The sequence below is a fragment of the Rhinoraja longicauda genome, chromosome 15, assembly GCF_053455715.1.
Source record: "Rhinoraja longicauda isolate Sanriku21f chromosome 15, sRhiLon1.1, whole genome shotgun sequence".
Lineage (NCBI taxonomy): Eukaryota > Metazoa > Chordata > Chondrichthyes > Rajiformes > Arhynchobatidae > Rhinoraja > Rhinoraja longicauda.
In genome coordinates, this window is record NC_135967.1 from 41887437 (window position 1) to 41905111 (window position 17675).

Sequence of the window (17675 nt, forward strand, 5' to 3'; positions counted from 1 at the left end):
GCCGAGGGGGATGACCCAGGGAGTGGCCTAACCCCCGGGCACCGCCACAGTATCATTGAATTATTGAATTGAACTAAATCATTGAACAAATCTGGAACAAAAGTCTAAGAATGCAACTTACCCCCGTGGAATGCATCTGCAATTTTTTCAACTGAACATCGTTAATAAAGTCCTGGCCCTTCTGTTGAAGCAGGAAAGCACACCTATTGGAGAAGAAAGACAAACATTTTCTTGGAATTTCTTTGCAAAAATCCATGCAGTCCGAGCTGGAAGAGAATTTCACGAGTACCAAATATTTCCCTTTAGCTTTGAAAATCGCCATCAAAACTGCCATGCTTTAGGCCTGGCGGGATGATATGCTCTAACTGCAGACAAACAGGTCTGGCTAACCGATTTCAAAAAGTGTGGACCATTTTGAGGTTCCCAGTGTCCTAAGAGGAGGAAAAGTCACTATCCAGGGAAGATCTTCGGTTTCCTCCCACACTCCAAAGACGTACAGGTATGTAGGTTAATTGGCTGGGTAAATGTAAAAATTGTCCCTAGTGGGTGTAGGATAGTGTTAATGTACGGGGATCACTGGGCGGCACAGACTTGGAGGGCCGAAAAGGCCTGTTTCCGGCTGTATGTATATGATATGATGATATGATGATACTGTGTCACATCCAGTGATGTTGCAGAAATTATACTAATAAACCACCTAACCTTTTAATCGGGTCTCCAAAAGTTTATTTGGACTTGATAAGCCACCTTCATGAAACACAAGTCTTTCTTGTTAGTATTCCAGTGCTGTTGAGCAAAGTAGTTCCAGCACCAAAGTAACAAAGAAATGAAAACATTCAGGGTAAAACTCAAGGGGAAATTTTGAGGCAGCATTCACATGAACCTCTGAGCCCAGAGTTGATTGGGAGGATATGTTACAGGTTCAGCATGGTGTTGAAGCCTCTGCAGGTTGCTGCAAGGCACTCTTGCACCAGTGGGGAAGGGGAAGGAGTGGCTGCTGATTGTAGTGAAGCGAAGTGCTCAATAATGGATGGGGAGTTTCTATTGTACGAGTTGCAGCCACCCAAAACTGGAATTTTTTTATTCTTCTGGCCAGCAGGCTTTGAAGGTGTAAAGGCTCCGCGTCAGATAGTAAGTGAATCACCATGAACAATGATATTGCTGAGAGTTGTGTTCAGTTTTGGCTGAAACACAATATCTAACATGTGTGGACACGATAAGATAATGAAAAGTTCCATCCCTGATTTGGTCTTGAAGCCACCGTGTTTAAAAGGCTGTTCTCTTAGCTTTTAGTCATTTGTTATTCTCGATATGCTTTAGTTTACTTTAGTTCACCAGAGCACGTGATGGGCAGAATGGCCTAATTCTGCTCCGATCAAGTCTATTCCGCCATTCCATCATGGCTGATCTATCTTTCCCTCTCAACATTCTCCTACATTCTCCCCATAATCCCCACCACCCTTACAAATCAAGAATGTATCTATCTCTGCCTCAGACATACAGCATGAAAACAAGACCTTCGGCCCACCAAGTACACACCAACCAGTGATAACTCTATACACAGGCACCATCCTACACACTGGGGACAATTTACAATTTACAGAAGCCAATTTACATACAAACCTACATGTGTTTGGAATGTAGGAGGAAATCGGAGCATGCAGAGAACATCCACGCAGTCACAGGGAGAACGTATAAACTCTGTACAGACAACACCCGTAGTCAGGATCGAACCGGGGTCTCAGGCGCTGTAAGGCAGCAACTCTACTGCTGCGTCACTGTACAGCTCTTCCCTTCTCAAGATCCAGGCACCCAAACAGTCCTCCTTGTTGAAACAGCAATTCAGTTGCACTTTTCCAGTGTTTTAGTGTTTTATATTTGGTGTTCGGTGATCTCCTCTTTCTTGCAGAAGCTACACGCAGATTGCAGTGATTGCTTTGCACGTTCCTCACTGATGCCCTGAATCTTCCTGTTGGCTGCCACTTTAACATACCAGACCTCTCCCACTTCAGTCCATCTCTGCCATTTTACAATGAAGCCCAACACTTCATGTTCTGAAGAAGAAGAAAGATCTTCGGAAAAATGCACGCGCAGAAATTTGAAGTTTTTGGCTCTCTCCACCATCGTCCCGTTGATATAAACAGGATGGTGGGTCATTATCCTTCCTCTTCCAGCATCTCTGGAGAAAAGGAATAGGTAATGTTGTGGGTCCAGACCCTTCTTCAGGTCTGAAGTTCCTTCCTACACATCTCATATTCCGTTAGTCTTGTTGCAAACTCTGCGTTTAACTCTTGGGCCTAGGTCTCAGTGCACTACCATACAACTGGATCTTTGACTTCATGCCCCACGGATCTCAATCAGGAAAGATAGGCAACACAACATATTCCACGATAATTCCCTACACCGCTGCACGGCAAGGTGCAATTTCTCAGTGGCCAAGACACACCACGTTCCTACCCTGGAAGACTAACAATAAAAATGAACATTTAAAACAACGTGGTGGTGGGCAAATTGGAGGGATCACAATTGAAGGCAAGGTGAAATAAACAGGAGGAACAACAAAAAGGCTTCACTTAAATTTCTCTGGTTTAACCAATTTCATCCAGGTTGTTAATGAAGATGAAGAAAATGAATTATTATTCTCTTTACGCAGTTTGGAATAAAATGTTCAAACTTGCAGGAAATATTTGCATATTCTGTGCGAGCACATTAGTTTGGACTTGAAGCATTCACTTCTTTCGTCCTACATTTGTTTGACCGGAAAAAGGGGCTGCACGTTGGCACAGCAGTAGAGTTGCTGCCTTACAGCACCAGAGATCCGGGTTCGATCCTGACTATGGGTACTGTCTGTAAGGAGTTTGTACTTTCTCCCTGTGACCATGTAGGTTTTCCCCGAGTGCTCCGGTTTCCCCCAAACTACTACAGGTTTGTAGGTGAATTGGCTTCGGTAAAAAAAGTGAATTGTCGCAAGTGTGTGTAGGATCATGCTGGTGTGCCCGGATCGCTGGTCGGTGCGGACTCAGTTTGTGGAAGGGCCTGTTTCCATGCTGTATCTCACAACTAAATTTGTGGACTATGAAGCGGAGTATATTGAAACTATGAAGCTGACTACAATAGACACGGGGCCTGTTGGAACATTAGAATTCTACTCTGGAAAAGGAAAAACAGCTTGTATTTCAAAGAGATAAATGCAATTAAATGAACCCAAACTAAACCAAAAAAAGACATTAAGTGAATGATTTACATGGGAATTATACAAATAGTTGACAAAGTTGAGCAGTTACCCTGGAAACCATTTTGCATGCTGCTCCCAGGCCTTGTCACCATGTTCCCAATTTCTCAGGCCTCCATCGCAGTGAAAACATTTCACGTTGTCACCCTCACCTGAAATTCAACATCAAAATTTAATATTTACCATCAAAATTAACTGAAGTATCATCTTCACTAAAATATACAAATCTTATTTAATATTTTCATATTTTCCCTCAAGTAAGCCAGCGGTAGTTGCTACCTCACAGCGCCAGAGACCCGGGCTCCATCCTGACCAAGGGGGCCGCCTGTACGGACTTTGTACGTTCCCCAGGCGAGTTTTCTCCAGGTGCTCCAGTTTCCACCCACATTCCAAATACGCACAGGTCTGTAGGTTAATTGGCCTTGGTAAAAATAGTGAATTGTCCCCAGTGTGTGTGGGATAGTGTAGGTGTACGGGGATTGCTGGTCGGCGCGGACTCAGTGGGTGGAAGGGCCAAGTTTGTAGGTTAATTGGCTTTGGATAAGATTGTAAATTGTGGGATAATGTAGGATATTGCTAGTGTACAGGATCGCTGGTCGACGCGGACTGGGTGGGCCAAAGGGAGTTGCAACACTGTATCTCTAAACTAAACACCAAAGTCAGAGCTCCCTTGTCAGACAGAGCTCCCTTGAACAGTCGACTAGCAAGACTGGAAGGACGGTTCAGAAACCTGATACCAGACCATAGTTTTGTTTCCCAATCTGTCAGTGACCAACAACCACAGATGGTGCTTTGCAAATTGTTCAAAAATCCCCCGACTTCATTGCAAGAAGTGAGCATGACAATAACATTGAATTCAATGCCGTGGGCGTGAGGTAAATGTCATCCTTTTCCCGTCAATCAAACATTAGTCAGTATGTCAAGTAACCTTTTGGTGAAGTGGGTCACAACTGAAATCAGTCACCCTTCAAACAACAGTTCAGCCAAGTGCAAACGGGTTAGTCCGTGTTAGGTTTAAGGTGAGAGAGATGGTTAATAGCAACCTGAGGGGCAACTCTTTTTTTTTTTTTACACACACAAAGGGTGGTAGGTATATGGAACGAGCTGCCAGAGGAAGCAGGTACTATCACAATATTTAAGAAACATTTTGATGGGTACATGGATAGGTTTAAAGGGATATGAGCCAAACACAGGCACGTGGGACTAGTGTAGATGGGGCATGTTGGTCGGCGACTATTCGAGCTCAATAATGGAATAACGAATGAGGTACAGTTAACATTAAGAGCATGTGGTTGGGGGGGGGGGGGGGAGAGGGGGGGTGGTCAGAGGTTTACATTTATCATTATCACATGTACCAAAGTATAGTGAAAAGCTTTGTTTTGCATGCCATCCAATTAACTCAGATACACAGTTTAGGAAGGAACTGCAGATACTGGTTTAAACCAAAGATAGACACAAAATGTTGGAGTAACTCAGCGAGACAGGCAACTTCTCTGGAGAGAAGGAACAGGTGACATTTCGGGGCGAACTACGATATACCATCCATTGGTGCAATCAGATCAAACTCAAGTACAATAGACAGAGCAAAGGGGAAGAATACAATCCCCAGCATTGCAGAGCATTAGACAAAGTCCAATCTCCACAATGGGATAGAGGTGAATCAAACAATACCCTCGCTCATGGAAGGACAGTTCAGATGCCTGATACCAGAGTAGGAAAAGCTCTTTTTTTGAGTCTGACATTGCACACTTTCAAGATTCCGATCCTTCAGAGAAGGAGGATTGACCAGGGTGGGACAAGTCGCTGGACATGTCGGCTGCTTTACCGAGGCAGCGTGAAGCGTAGATGGATTCAACGGTGAGATGTCTGATGGACTGGGCTGCATCTGCAACTTACTGCAAATTCTTGCAACCTTGGGCAGAGCTGTTCCCAAACCAAGCTGCCATGCACCCCAACAGAACGCTTTCGGCAGTGTGTCTGCAGAGGTTTGAAAGTGTCATGTGAAAGAAGTGACTGGTTCAGGAATCTGAAAGTAGTGGGTAAGAAGCTGTTCTTAACTCTTGATGCCCGAGCTTTCAGGTTCCCGTTTCCCCTCTCAGAAGGTTGGAGAGAGAAAAGGGAATGGTCAGTGTGACAGGTTGGCTTCGAGAGTGAACCTGCGTTTAGTTTCTGGCCCAGATGGAGAGCTGACTGTGTCCGCAGGAACTGAGCAGTCAGGGGTATTGATGGAAATCTGGAAGAGAAGTGAGAAGTGGGGGCAGGACAAATCCTGGCAACTGATAGAGGGATAGAGGGGAGAAGATATTTTGATTATAAGATGGCTCGACAATTGCCAGAGATGAAAAGTCAAAAAGTGAGAGATAAGGATAGAAGATGTGCCAATTGTGAAGCCAGAGGAAGGAATATTAGTGGAAGGGGATGGGGGAGGGGAGAGGGAGAATCCAGATGAGGCAGAGGGAAGATTGGGGGAATAAACGAGAGGGGGCAGATTTGAAGGTTAGTCACCTGATTGGGGAATTCCATGCTCATACTGTTAGGTTGTAAGCCACGCAAGCAGAATATTCCTTGTGACTCCTTATACAATGATAGACCACAACCAGCAATAGATTCCAAGTATTTCCAGTTACAGTCTGGAAGAATCCAGATGGAAAAAGTCACGTCAGAAAATAAACCCGATCCTGGCCTCTTGATCGCAACAGCAATCCCGAGCTGACTGCACACCAAATGGTTCAGTGGTGCATAGATCCAATTCGTACAGTTGGACACTGTGTGACAAGATTAGAGACCCAATGAAATGCAGATACGACAATCCTGAGCAAAACAGTATTGGAGGCATTGAACAGGTCAGGCAGCAGCTGTAGTGGGAATGGATAAGAAAGGTCTGAAGAAGGGCCCCTGACCCAAAACGTGACCCATTCATTCCCCTCCGCCGATGCAGCCTGACCCGCTGAGTTACTCCAGCACTTGTGCGTTTTGCATATGACAGATTAGTCCCTGCTTCAGCAATAACTATACAGGTTATCTGATTGGAAAATTGATGCCAACAAACCTTGGGCAACAGCCTGAAGGCAAGAGGCCATTCACTCCTCCCACTTCTGGCCTGCTCTGCATGACCTCCCCATTGTTTTGTCTAAAGAAATGACTATTAATGCCCCCAAGCTGGGTTGCTGAGATGACTCGCAGATAGCCGGCATGTGTTCTGCACCTGGATGACACGAAATATTCAAAACATTGCAACTAAATGGAGACAACTGACATTCATGTTGTAGGACATTAATCGTATCACGTTCAGTTTGAACCACTGGTCCTCATTAATTTCCTCTCAGATCCCAAAGATGTTTGGGTTCGTTGGTTAATTGGCCTCTGTAAGTTGCCCCTCGAGTGTGGGGAGTGGATGCAAAAATGAGATAACATAGAATTCATGTGAACGGGTGATCGATGGCCGATGGAGACTTGGTGGGACAAAGAGTCCGTTTCCATGCTGTCTCTTGTGATCAATCAAGAGCAAACTTGAACCTTTATTCTTCTCGAAGCTTCTAAAACTTCACTAGTTGGGAAGTCATGTTGCGGTTGTACAAGACCTTGGTGAGACCGCATTAAGAGTATCGTGTTCAGTCCTGGGTGCCATGTTATAGGAGAGATGTTGTCAATCCGGAAAGGGTGCAGAGAGGATTTACGAGGATGTTGCCAGGACTAGAGGGTCTGAGTTACAGGGAGAGGTTGAGTAGGCTGGGACTCTATTCCTTGGAGTGCAGGACAATGAGGGGTGATCTTATTGATGTGTATAAAATCATGAGAGGAATAGATCAGGTAGATGCTCAGAGTCTTTTGCCCAGAGTAGGTGAATCGGGGACCTGAGGATGCTGCCCGATTCGCTGACTATTTTGGTTTTATATTGATTGTTAGGCGAGCAAAGAATAGGGGCGGTGCCAAGGTGGTGGCAGTTAATAGGGCTCACTGCTACAATTTTTCATCACCAATAATTCAACTACATTTGGGATAGACACAAAATGCTGGAGTAACAGTGGGTCAGGCAGCATCTCTGGAGAAAAGGAATAGGCCACGTTTCTGGCTAATTTGAAAGGTGACAGCTCTGCCAGTGCCACAACTGAGCATGCGCATCAGTCATACGTGATAGGAGTAGAATTAGACCATTCGGCCCATCAAGTCTACTCCACCATTCAATCATGGCTGATCTATCTCTCCCTCCTAACCCCATTCTTCTGCCTTCCCATAACTTCCGACACCTGTACTAATCAAAAATCTACCTATCTCCGTCTTAAAAATATCCAGTCTTGGCCTCCACAGCCTTCTGTGGCAAAGAATTCCACAGATTCACCACCCTCTGACTAAAGACATTTAGCCTCATCTCCTTCCTGAAAGAATGTCCTTCAATTCTGAATCGGATGCCACATTGGAACCAATTCTGCGCATTATTCCCAAGTGCCAATGCAAAGTTATTTCATCTAAACTAGCTTTCCTTCCTTTATACCCCAGAGGGAGTACATTGGCTGTACTCCTTCACATCGTTGCTCATCTATTTGCATTACAAGTGGTGTGTGAAGTTAATTTAAAAGCTGACTATCCAAGTGCATGTTATCAGAAAGCCTTTATGTTAATTTACCCCAATACATTACCCGCAAAACAAATTAAATTTCCATTCCACAAGTTGAAACTGGCTGAGCCCATTTAGTCCTGTCAGCGTGTGACAGGCTTTGAAGTTCTGGCTTCTGGCTTTGAAGTTAGGGTGACGTCCTTTCTCAAATAAAATATCATTCGAAATTAATAGATTAAAAAATAGCTACTGCCATTTATGAAAAGCCCAAACTGGAATCACCTGTAACACATTGTGTCACCTTAATTTACTGTCAAAATACTTTGCTGTAATGGTTAGGCTGAATCACCCCACCCTCCTCAAGCAGTCGAATTAGCTTCTTGACTAACCTTGGTTTCCCTTGGCAGCCTGTAAACTTAAATCACATCACTCTCAATTGTCTCATTCTCCCCAAATTTAACCCTTGGAACCCACTGCTGGTAAATCAAGGCAGATACCATTCTCAATGTGGAGAAGTCCTTATTGTCCAATTTTCTTCAATGTGATCATTTTATTTAACTATCAATGAGATTTTAATCAAGCTCTTAGATGCATAGATTTCCCCAGTCCTCAAACCTTTCTGGCATTTAGTTTTTGATTATGCTTCAGAGTTGAAAAAAATCAGACGCTTCTCACACTTACACCAATTCCTTTAACAACAGCTTGTACCTTCTTCCCGTGACCTGTACGTGTTTTCTCTTGGGTGCCCTGGGTTCCTCCCACACTCCAAAGACGTACAGGTTTGGAGGCTAATTGGCTTCGATAAAATTGTAAATTGTCCCTAGTTTGTGTAGGATAGTGCTCGTGAGCAGGGATCACTTATCGGCATGGACTCGGTGGGCTGAAGGGCCTATTTCCGTACTGTATTTCTAAACGGTGAGAAGCTTTGTCCATGTGTTGATTCAGTGACATATTTTTCAATACTAAACATTATATCTGGCACAAGTCCTGAGTTGACATTGAAATTCATTTGGCATTATTTTGCTTACTCCATAATACTATTGACAATGCCACGTTAGCAAATTTCAACTCGAGGCTCTTGTCTGCTTGAGAAATGTAAAATTCAGAAATCATGAGTGGATTGTTTGAAACTTCATAGCTGTAGGTGTTGCAGGTAGAATTCTTTGCTGACATTGTAAATAGTATTATGCCGTAAGCAAAAAAATGACAAATTCTTTCAACACACATATCTGTCTTTTATCCCAACTTTTATTTCCTGGTATAAAAATTAACTTTTCAGCCAACCCTTTTTTACTGGCACTTTGTCAGGGGAAGCTTTCCACAATGCCAATGGCTTAGTTTGGCTGGGAGATCTAGTGTGGGAAGCAGGCCATTCAGCCCACAGAGTCCGTGCCGACCAACGATCACTCGTACGCTAGTTCTATTTTTTCCCATGTTTGCATCCTACACACTAGGGGCAATTTATGGAAGCCGATTAACCGACAAACCTTGCAATGTGGGAGGAGATCTGTGCAACTTGAGAAAACCCACAGCCACAGAGAGAGTGTGCACACTCTGGTGTTGACTGCCCCACAGTCAGGATCAAACCTGGGTCACTGGCGCTGTAAGGCAGCAACTCTACCGCTGTGACCCGTAATACAATTACACATAAATTAAAGGTATTTCCTTGCGATTCAAGTCATATCTTTGAAAAGCTCCACGAGTTCTGTCATGGGATATCTCTCCAAGAGATCTCATTTTAACCCAACCACCTAAAAAGGAAGAGTTATTGACCAGAAACAAAGTTTATTGATTCCTCACAGCAATGCTGTCTGATCTCTGGAGTATACTCAGAGTTGTGGCCAAATACAGAGGCATTTCAGCTTAGTTCCAAACAGTTCCAAAATAAATGTGTTTCATTTTTAGTTTAGAGATACAGCGCGGAAACAGGCCCTTCGGCCCACCATTCTGCACCAACCAGCAGAATAATTTGCATATTAATGCTATGCTATGGGACAATTTACATTTATACCAAATCAATTAAACCCATGGGGAATGGGGAGAACATACAAACTCCGTACAGACAGCATAGGGACAGAACCCGGGTCTCTGGCGCTGTAAGCGCTGCAAGGCAGCAACTCTACCGCTGTGCCACCATTCCGCCCTATATCGCCAATAATTTGTCAATAATTTGCAAGATCATAGATTTTTCGAACACTTACACTAATTCCTTTAATAATGTGAGATGCAAAACATCTTCCCTTGCCCATACGGATGGCTTCAGTGACATTTTCTTTAGTACTACAATATTACTCTGGCATGTTCTCAATACCAGATCTGTATTGTGTATGGAGGAACTGCAGATGCTGGTTTACACTGAAGATAGACGCAACATGCTGGAGTAACTCAATGGGACAGGCAGCATCTCTGGAGAGAAGGAATGGGTGACGTTTCGGGTCAAAACCCTTCTTCATATTCACTTAACCATGTTCACCAGTAATGCTGCCTTAATTACTCCAGCACCATGGAGTTGAGGGGGGAGGTAAAGGGACAGGTGTTGCATCTCGTGCGGTTGCAAGGGAAAGTGCCCGGGGTTAGGGTGGTTTGGGTAGGAAGGGACGAGTGGACCAGGGAGTTGCGGAGGGAACGGTCTCTGCGGAATGCAGAGAGGGGAGGGGATGGGAAGATGTGGCCAGTGGTGGGGTCCTGTTGTAGGTGACGGAAATGTTGGTGGATGATATGTTGGATCCGCTGGCTGGTGGGGTGGAAGGTGAGAACGAGGGGGATCCTGTCCTTGTTGCGAGTGGGGGGATGGGGAGCAAGAGCGGAGCTGCGGGATGTAGAAGAGACCCTAGTGAGAGCCTCATCTATAATGGAGGAGGGGAAGCCCCGTTTTCTGAAAAACGAGGACATCTCGGAAGCCCTAGTTCCTTGTGTCTATCAAATTATTTAAAGTGTCCATTTTATTAATGCTGCATGAAAATTACATTTATGTTGTATCATTTACCAATGGAGTGAAACAATTGCTCCAGTTAGACAAACAGAATTAGATATTGAATAATCAACGAATTACGCATTGAGATTTTCAGTACCTGTGCGGTAAAATCCAGCTGCGGCAAGATCTTCAGGATTAAGTGGGAACTGCATTTGGTTTCTGAACGTTTGAAGCCGAGAATCAAAGGACTGTTTCTCTGGGTGTTTGGGGAGATGAAAGGGGCTAGCTCTTGGCTCATCATTAAAGTGCTGGTGAACGTCCGTGGTGCCACAATTCGAATCAATTGGTACATTTCCAACCGAAAGGTCAGAAACAAAAGAGCAGCTGGGAAAATGTCTCTTGTGCTCAGACATGGCACGATCCCCTGGTTCCCAATTCTTCATTAATCCACCACAGCAAAAGCACTGAACCTGATCGCCTATGCCAATGTAGTATAGTCCTGCTTTAGCCAAGTCTCTTGGGGTTACAATGCCATAGCTGGGCCAGTTGGTGAAGGTTTTCAGTCTGGCGGCTTCACTGCACATGGTGGGGTTTCTGGGTCGTAGGTGGGACATGTCTTCAATGCCTCCGCTTCTCACGGCATCACCGGGAAATTGGTGGTTGCCGTTGGGATGCCTGAAGGGGCCGTTTGTGGAAGAACATTGATTTTCACCAACCGGAAGCTCATCCCGAGACTCGACTGCACAACTGGAGTTTGACATTTGTTCGTTTAACCGCAAATCGTTAATGAAAGGACAAGCTGGGAAAAGCTGCCTGTGTTTCCTCACAGCAGAATCGCCATGTTGCCAGTTTTCTATGGTCCCACCACAGCTGAAACATCTAACCTGGTCCTTGTAGCCAGTGTAGAAAAAGCCTGCTCTGGCTAGTGTTCTATCACTCACTGGAACAGCTGATGGAAAGTTTTCAAATGTTTCAAGTCGGTAAATCTCATTTGAGAGATTCTGTTTGCAATCTGTTACAATGTCCATTCTGAAGAAAATCAATGTGGTGATCCTTTGAGTTTTTGATGTTGCAGCTTCCTGGACAATACTACTTTGTTCTCACAAGACTGTCGGTCCAAAATGGCATCCAACAATAATATAATCAGCTTCTTGTCACTGTAGTTCCGCTCTATATCTATGAACAAACAAGAGGTCATCATTGCACATGATTTCTTAAAAGATTCAATCCATATAGAAACTTTAAACCACATCTTGAGATATTATCACCCAATTTCACATTTTGCATCAATTTAAACACGAAATGGTGAGAACAGTCCTGAGAAACATTTGAGGCAAACATACACTTTTGTTGTTCAGTTAATTGGCAAGAATTGGATGAGAAATATATCACACAGATAGTGAAGTTCAGCATTTCCACATCAATGCCAAGCTCTGAGCCCGAGGACTCTTCTGCATACTTACATAAGCACGGGAACAGGCCCTCAGGCCCAACTCACCCATGCCGACCAATGTGCTCCACATGAGCTTGTCCCATTCGTTCGTATTTGGTCCCTACCTAAACCTTTCCAATCCATGCTGTTATAGTACCTGCCTCAACTCCCTCTGCTGGGTGCTCATTCCTCTGAGATCCTGGTGTCTTGATCTGTTGAGATTGGGTTAAGTGTGTATTCCAATTAAAGTTTTGGGTTATTGTTGCATGGAGTCAGCTGGAATGTTAATAGACAGCTTCATCCCAATTCAGTGGGGAAATCTGCCCAATGCAGCTACTCCCCAGTCTGACCAGGTAGAGGAAGGATACCATTCATTATAATGCACAACCACCACTACGATGAATCCATGTATTAATCAAGACCACTTATGTTCATCCCATATAGAATACATATTAACTGTTTAATTGATTACTAATATTTGGTATTTGTGGATGATTCCGAATATCAGGAACAGATTTTTGGCTGGTGTAATACCATTTTTTTCCCATTTGTGAAACTCCATGGTTTTGATGATCGATCTTGCCTCTGTGGAGACAGGCACTAATCTGAAGTCTGAATAGTTTTAGTCCATTACTAGCTGAAGGAGATTATTTGTTATCTCCAACCTGCAGGATTAGGCAGGGCTGCCCAGGTCTGACGAAGGGTCTCGACCCGAAACATCACCCATTCCTTTTCTCCAGAGATACTGCCTGACCCACTGAGTTACTCCAGCATTTTGTTTCTATCTTCGGATTAGGCAGGTGTTTGGCAGTAGATTAAAAACAGTACAACAAAAAGGCAAATTCATATAAACATCAGCGAAAGAATAAATGTTACATTAAAAACTCTGATGAAAGTTAATTCAGACAATAATGGACTAAAGTTATTCAGAGACTTCAGGACAGATTCCATTTCTCCAGGAACCAAGTATTGGCCACATTGGTTTGTGAATCAGCAGTAAGTGGGCAGAAACAGTGGCGGTGGAAATTTCAAAAATAAATTCTAGAACAAGAATGGGGAAACCCCTTCCACAAACCATTACTGAAACATTACTGAAAAGAGAACTAGGCAGGAGTTTTGAAATTAAAGGCTATTGGTGAGCAAGTGTAAAATGACTACACAGATTGCACATGATTAACATGCACTTTGGCCCAATATCACACACACACAGCAAAAGGTATTAATGCAATCCAATTATTTCCAATTGAATGGGAATGGAAAATGTATTGGAAAGGACAAGTAGACTAAACTATTTAACACAGGACTCCACTGACTCCACTGAGCCCATATCACCAGCGATCATCCCCGCACACCAGCACCATCCAACACACACACTACGGACAATTTACAGAAGCCAATTAACCTATGAACCTGTTCGTCTTTGGAGGGTGGGAGGAATCCAGAGCACCCGAAGAAAACCCACATGGTCACGGGGAGAATGTACAAACTCTGTACAGACAGCATCCGTAGTCAGGATCAAACCCATGTCTCTGGCACTGTGAGGCAGCAACTCTACTGCTGCACCACTGGGTCACCCCATCTGGATAGGAATGTCTACTTTCCGTGGTTGCGATGATTATCTCATGGTCAGGGTGTTCAGGAGCAGAAGGTATCGTTTAAGGTGAGAGGGAATAAGAGGGGAATGTTTTCCCCACACAGCATGTGAGTGATGTCTGGAATATGTTGCCCGAGATTGTAATGGAGAACGACACAACCACAACATTTAAGAGATACCTATACTGATACTCAAATAGCAAAGACACATTGGGCAATGATCTAACATGGGCAAATGGGACTAGATAGGACCACAGTGGCATGGATTTGATGAACCAAAGTGACTGGTTTGTGCTATGATTCTACAATTAATTTAAAAGTACATTTATATCCAGAGGACACAGGTTTAAGGTGAAGGGGAAAAGATTTAATATGAATCTGAGGGGTAGCTTTTTCACACAAAGGGTGGTGGGTGTACGGAACAAGTTGCCAGAAGAGGTAGTTGAGGCAGAGACGATCCCAACATTTAAGAAACAGTTACAGTAAGGTACAAGGATAGGTTTGGAGGGATATGGACCAAATGCTGGCAGGTGGGACTATTATAGCTGGGATATGTGTGGGCAAGTTGGGCCGAAGGGCCTGTTTCCACACTGCAAGACTCTATATAAACAGACTGGAGTTTTGATCAATGACCATTACCCAGATAGAGTCTGAAGAAGGGTCTCGACCCGAAACGTCACCCATTCCTTCTCTCCTGAGATACTGCCTGACCCACTGAGTTACTCCAGCATTTTGTGAAATAATCACCCAGAAACAAACACCCTCATTCTCTCTCTCTCTGCAGAGATCCAGTCACAGAAATATTTCAGTGTTTAATTAATTAGACCTCAATCCACAACCTCAAATAGGGACAGGATACTATCAAGTAAGTGATTATCAGCTGTAAATCTAAAAAAACATAGCTCCTTCAGACTAAAATATAATTGAAACACAATGAGGCAGTGAAACTTTCAAAGCAAAAAGCGACGTTTTATTTCCAAATGCATACCTGCAATACATGTTTAGGGCTCACAATAATCCTGTAAAAGCTTGGAAACAAAACTAATTCAGAATCTCTTCTCCATAACAAAGCTGTAGTATGTATTTTGTTAATACTAACTTCTTTCCAACCACTGTATACCATATGTTCAGCATATCTTATCGAAAGTCGCATTGCAGTTTAACATTAATTATAAATGCTGATATTGCCTTGCAAGAATCCAAAAGAACTTCTGCGGCCTTTCGCCATTACAGTACTGAAAGTGAGAGGCAAATTCTTCTACAAGGCGTGGCTCCATATATATATATATATATATATATATATAAAAAACGAGGAAGCTAATTAGTTTAACTGAGAGACTGATTGCAGGCAGCAAGTGACGACCTGATGCCAATGGAATCAGACACAGCAGATAGACACAAAAACCTGGAGTAACTCAACGGTTCAGGCAGCACCTCTGGATAGAAGGAAAGGGTCAGACCCACTGAAGAAGGGTCTCGACCCGAAACGTCACCTGTTCTTTTTCTCCGGAGATGCTGCCTGTCCCGCTGAGTTTACTCCAGCAGTTTGTGTCAGATCTTCGGTGTAAACCAGCAAGGGCAGTTCCACCCGACCCGATGAGGCACACAGGCAGTTTACCTCAATCTTGCTGGTGCTTCCACAACATTTTTGAAAGTGTCTCTCGGCGCTGACAAGGACGGCTTGGATGGCTAGTCTCCTTGCCCCACACACACTGCTCTCTCTCTCTCGCTCTCTCTCTCCCACTGTCACACTCACTCTCTCTCTCTCTCACACACACACACACACCGTGGGAACAGCAACAAGTCGCTCTGTATCTATTCGCAGGCCCAAGTTGCTACAATGTCTGGCCGCGTCACGTGGTGCAAGCACCCGCCCCATTAGCCGTAGGTCAGCAACACCATTGGACAACGTTCATATCTATCAACACCCCCCCCCCCCCCTCCACCCCTCCCCGCCCCAGATTGGCCGCTGCCTCCATGCATAGCTCCCCTTGAGGTGCAAGTGGTTCCCCAACAAAGGTCATCCAAGACGCACACAAAGTGCTGGAGTAACTCAGCATGGGGACAGGCAGCACCTCTGGAGATAAGGAATGGGTCGAGACCCTTCTTCAGACTTAGTGTAAGAAAATAACTGCAGATGCTGGTACAAATCGAAGGTATTTATTCACAAAGTGCTGGAGTAACTCAGCAGGTCAGGCAGCATCTCAGGAGAGCAGGAATTTTATGTCAAAAAATACTTTATTCAAGTAATAAATATTTACAAAACATCTTTTTTAACAAACCCATCCGACATTTCCGGAGGTTACACATTCGATACAGGCATTCACTTCCAAATTTACAGTAATTTACACAGTATCCCTTATTTGGAGGGGCATCTCCACCACACCCTGCCCCCCATGTCCAGCAGCGGAAGGACCCTAGACTGTGGTCCTCCCCCACAGGGCCTTGGCGTTGGCTGCACCAAGCTTCAGTGCGTCCCTCAGCACGTACTCCTGCAGTGTGCAGCGGGCCAGTCGGCAACATTCCTTGATGGACAGCTCGCTCCGCTGGGAGGTCAACAAGGATCGGGCAGACCAAAGAGCGTCTTTCACCGAGTTGATGACCTTCCAGCAGCACTCGATGTCAGTCTCCGAATGCGTCCCTGGGAACAGTCCGTAGATCACAGAGTCCTCTGTGACGGAGCTGCTCGGAATAAATCGTGACAGGGACCCCTGCAAACCTCTCCAGACTCTCTTTGCAAATCCACACTCTGTGAAGAGGTGGGCCACCGTCTCCTCTCCATAGCAGCCTTCCCGAGGGCAGCGTGCGCAGGTAGTGAGGCTCCGGCAGTGCAGGACGGATCTGACTGGGAGGGCTCCCTTCTCAGGAGAGCAGGAATGGGTGACGTTTCGGGTCGAGGCCCTTCTTCAGACTGATGTCAGGGGGGCGGGATAAAGAAAGGATATAGGTCGAGACAGGAAGACAGTGGGAGATTTGGGAAGGTGGAGGGGAAGAGAGGGACAGAGGAACTATCTAAAGTTGGAGAAATCAATGTTCATACCACTGGGCTGCAAGCTGCCCAGGCGAAATATGAGGTGCTGTTCCTTCAATTTGCGGTGGGCCTCACGATGGCACTGGAGGAGGCCCATGACAGAAAGGTCAGACTGGGAGTGGGAGGGGGAGTTGAAGTGCTTAGCCTTAGGTGTCTCAACCTGAAGCGTCACCCATTCCTTCTCTCCAGTGATGCTGAGTTACTCCAGCATTGTGTGTCATATCTTCTGTTTGAACCAGCATCTGCAGTTCCTTCCTATAACCCTCATCCTTCCTCCACTCCGCTCTCGCCACACCGATTACCCTTCAACTCGCACATCATTCAGTCGACAAATAACAACAATAACCCCCCGTTTAATTTAGGGTTGTGATTCACCGACCGCCAAATTGTTACGCCCTCGTTCCTCTTACCTGAACAAGAAACAGTTGAAATAGAGTGATGCAGCGTGGAAACAGGCCCTTCGGCCCGATTTGGCCACACTAGCCAACATGTCCCAGCTACACTAGTGCCACTTGCCCACGTTTGGCCCATATCCCTCCAAACCTGTCCTATCCATGCACCTGTCTAATTGCTTCTTAAACGTTGCGCTAGTCCATTACTCAACGACCTCCTCCGGCTGCTCGTTCCATGCACCCACCACCCTTTACATGGAAAAGTTACTCATCAGATTCTTATCTGAACATGAAACATGCATCTTCAGTCGATCTGTCAAAACAGAGAGTTTTCTGATCACTGAAGCGAAGGAATGGGTGACGTTTTGGGTTGAGACCCTTCTTCAAACCCATCCCTTCTCTCCAGAGACGCTGCCTGTCCCGCTGAGTTACTCCAGCATTTTGTGTCTACCTTCGATTTAAACCAGCATCTGCAGTTCTTTCCTACATGAGTTTTCTGATCAAATGGGCACAGTTTGCAGGTATA

General features: G+C 44.9%; 1 protein-coding gene across 2 annotated transcripts in view; it reads right to left on the minus strand.

The window, feature by feature from the left end:
• Positions 1-15542, minus strand: part of LOC144600430 (E3 ubiquitin-protein ligase XIAP-like) — a 31301-nt gene extending 15759 nt beyond the window's left edge. Inside the window, exons 1-4 of one of the 2 annotated variants that reach the window (XM_078412022.1) lie at positions 15513-15542; positions 10859-11877; positions 3285-3384; positions 122-203 (exon numbers count right to left, since the gene is read on the minus strand). In XM_078412022.1, coding sequence (XP_078268148.1) covers positions 122-203; positions 3285-3384; positions 10859-11729 — 1053 coding nt within the window. In that variant the 5' untranslated portion in view covers positions 11730-11877; positions 15513-15542. The other variant, XM_078412020.1, reaches the window with a different exon arrangement.
• Positions 15543-17675: the final 2133 nt, after the last annotated feature.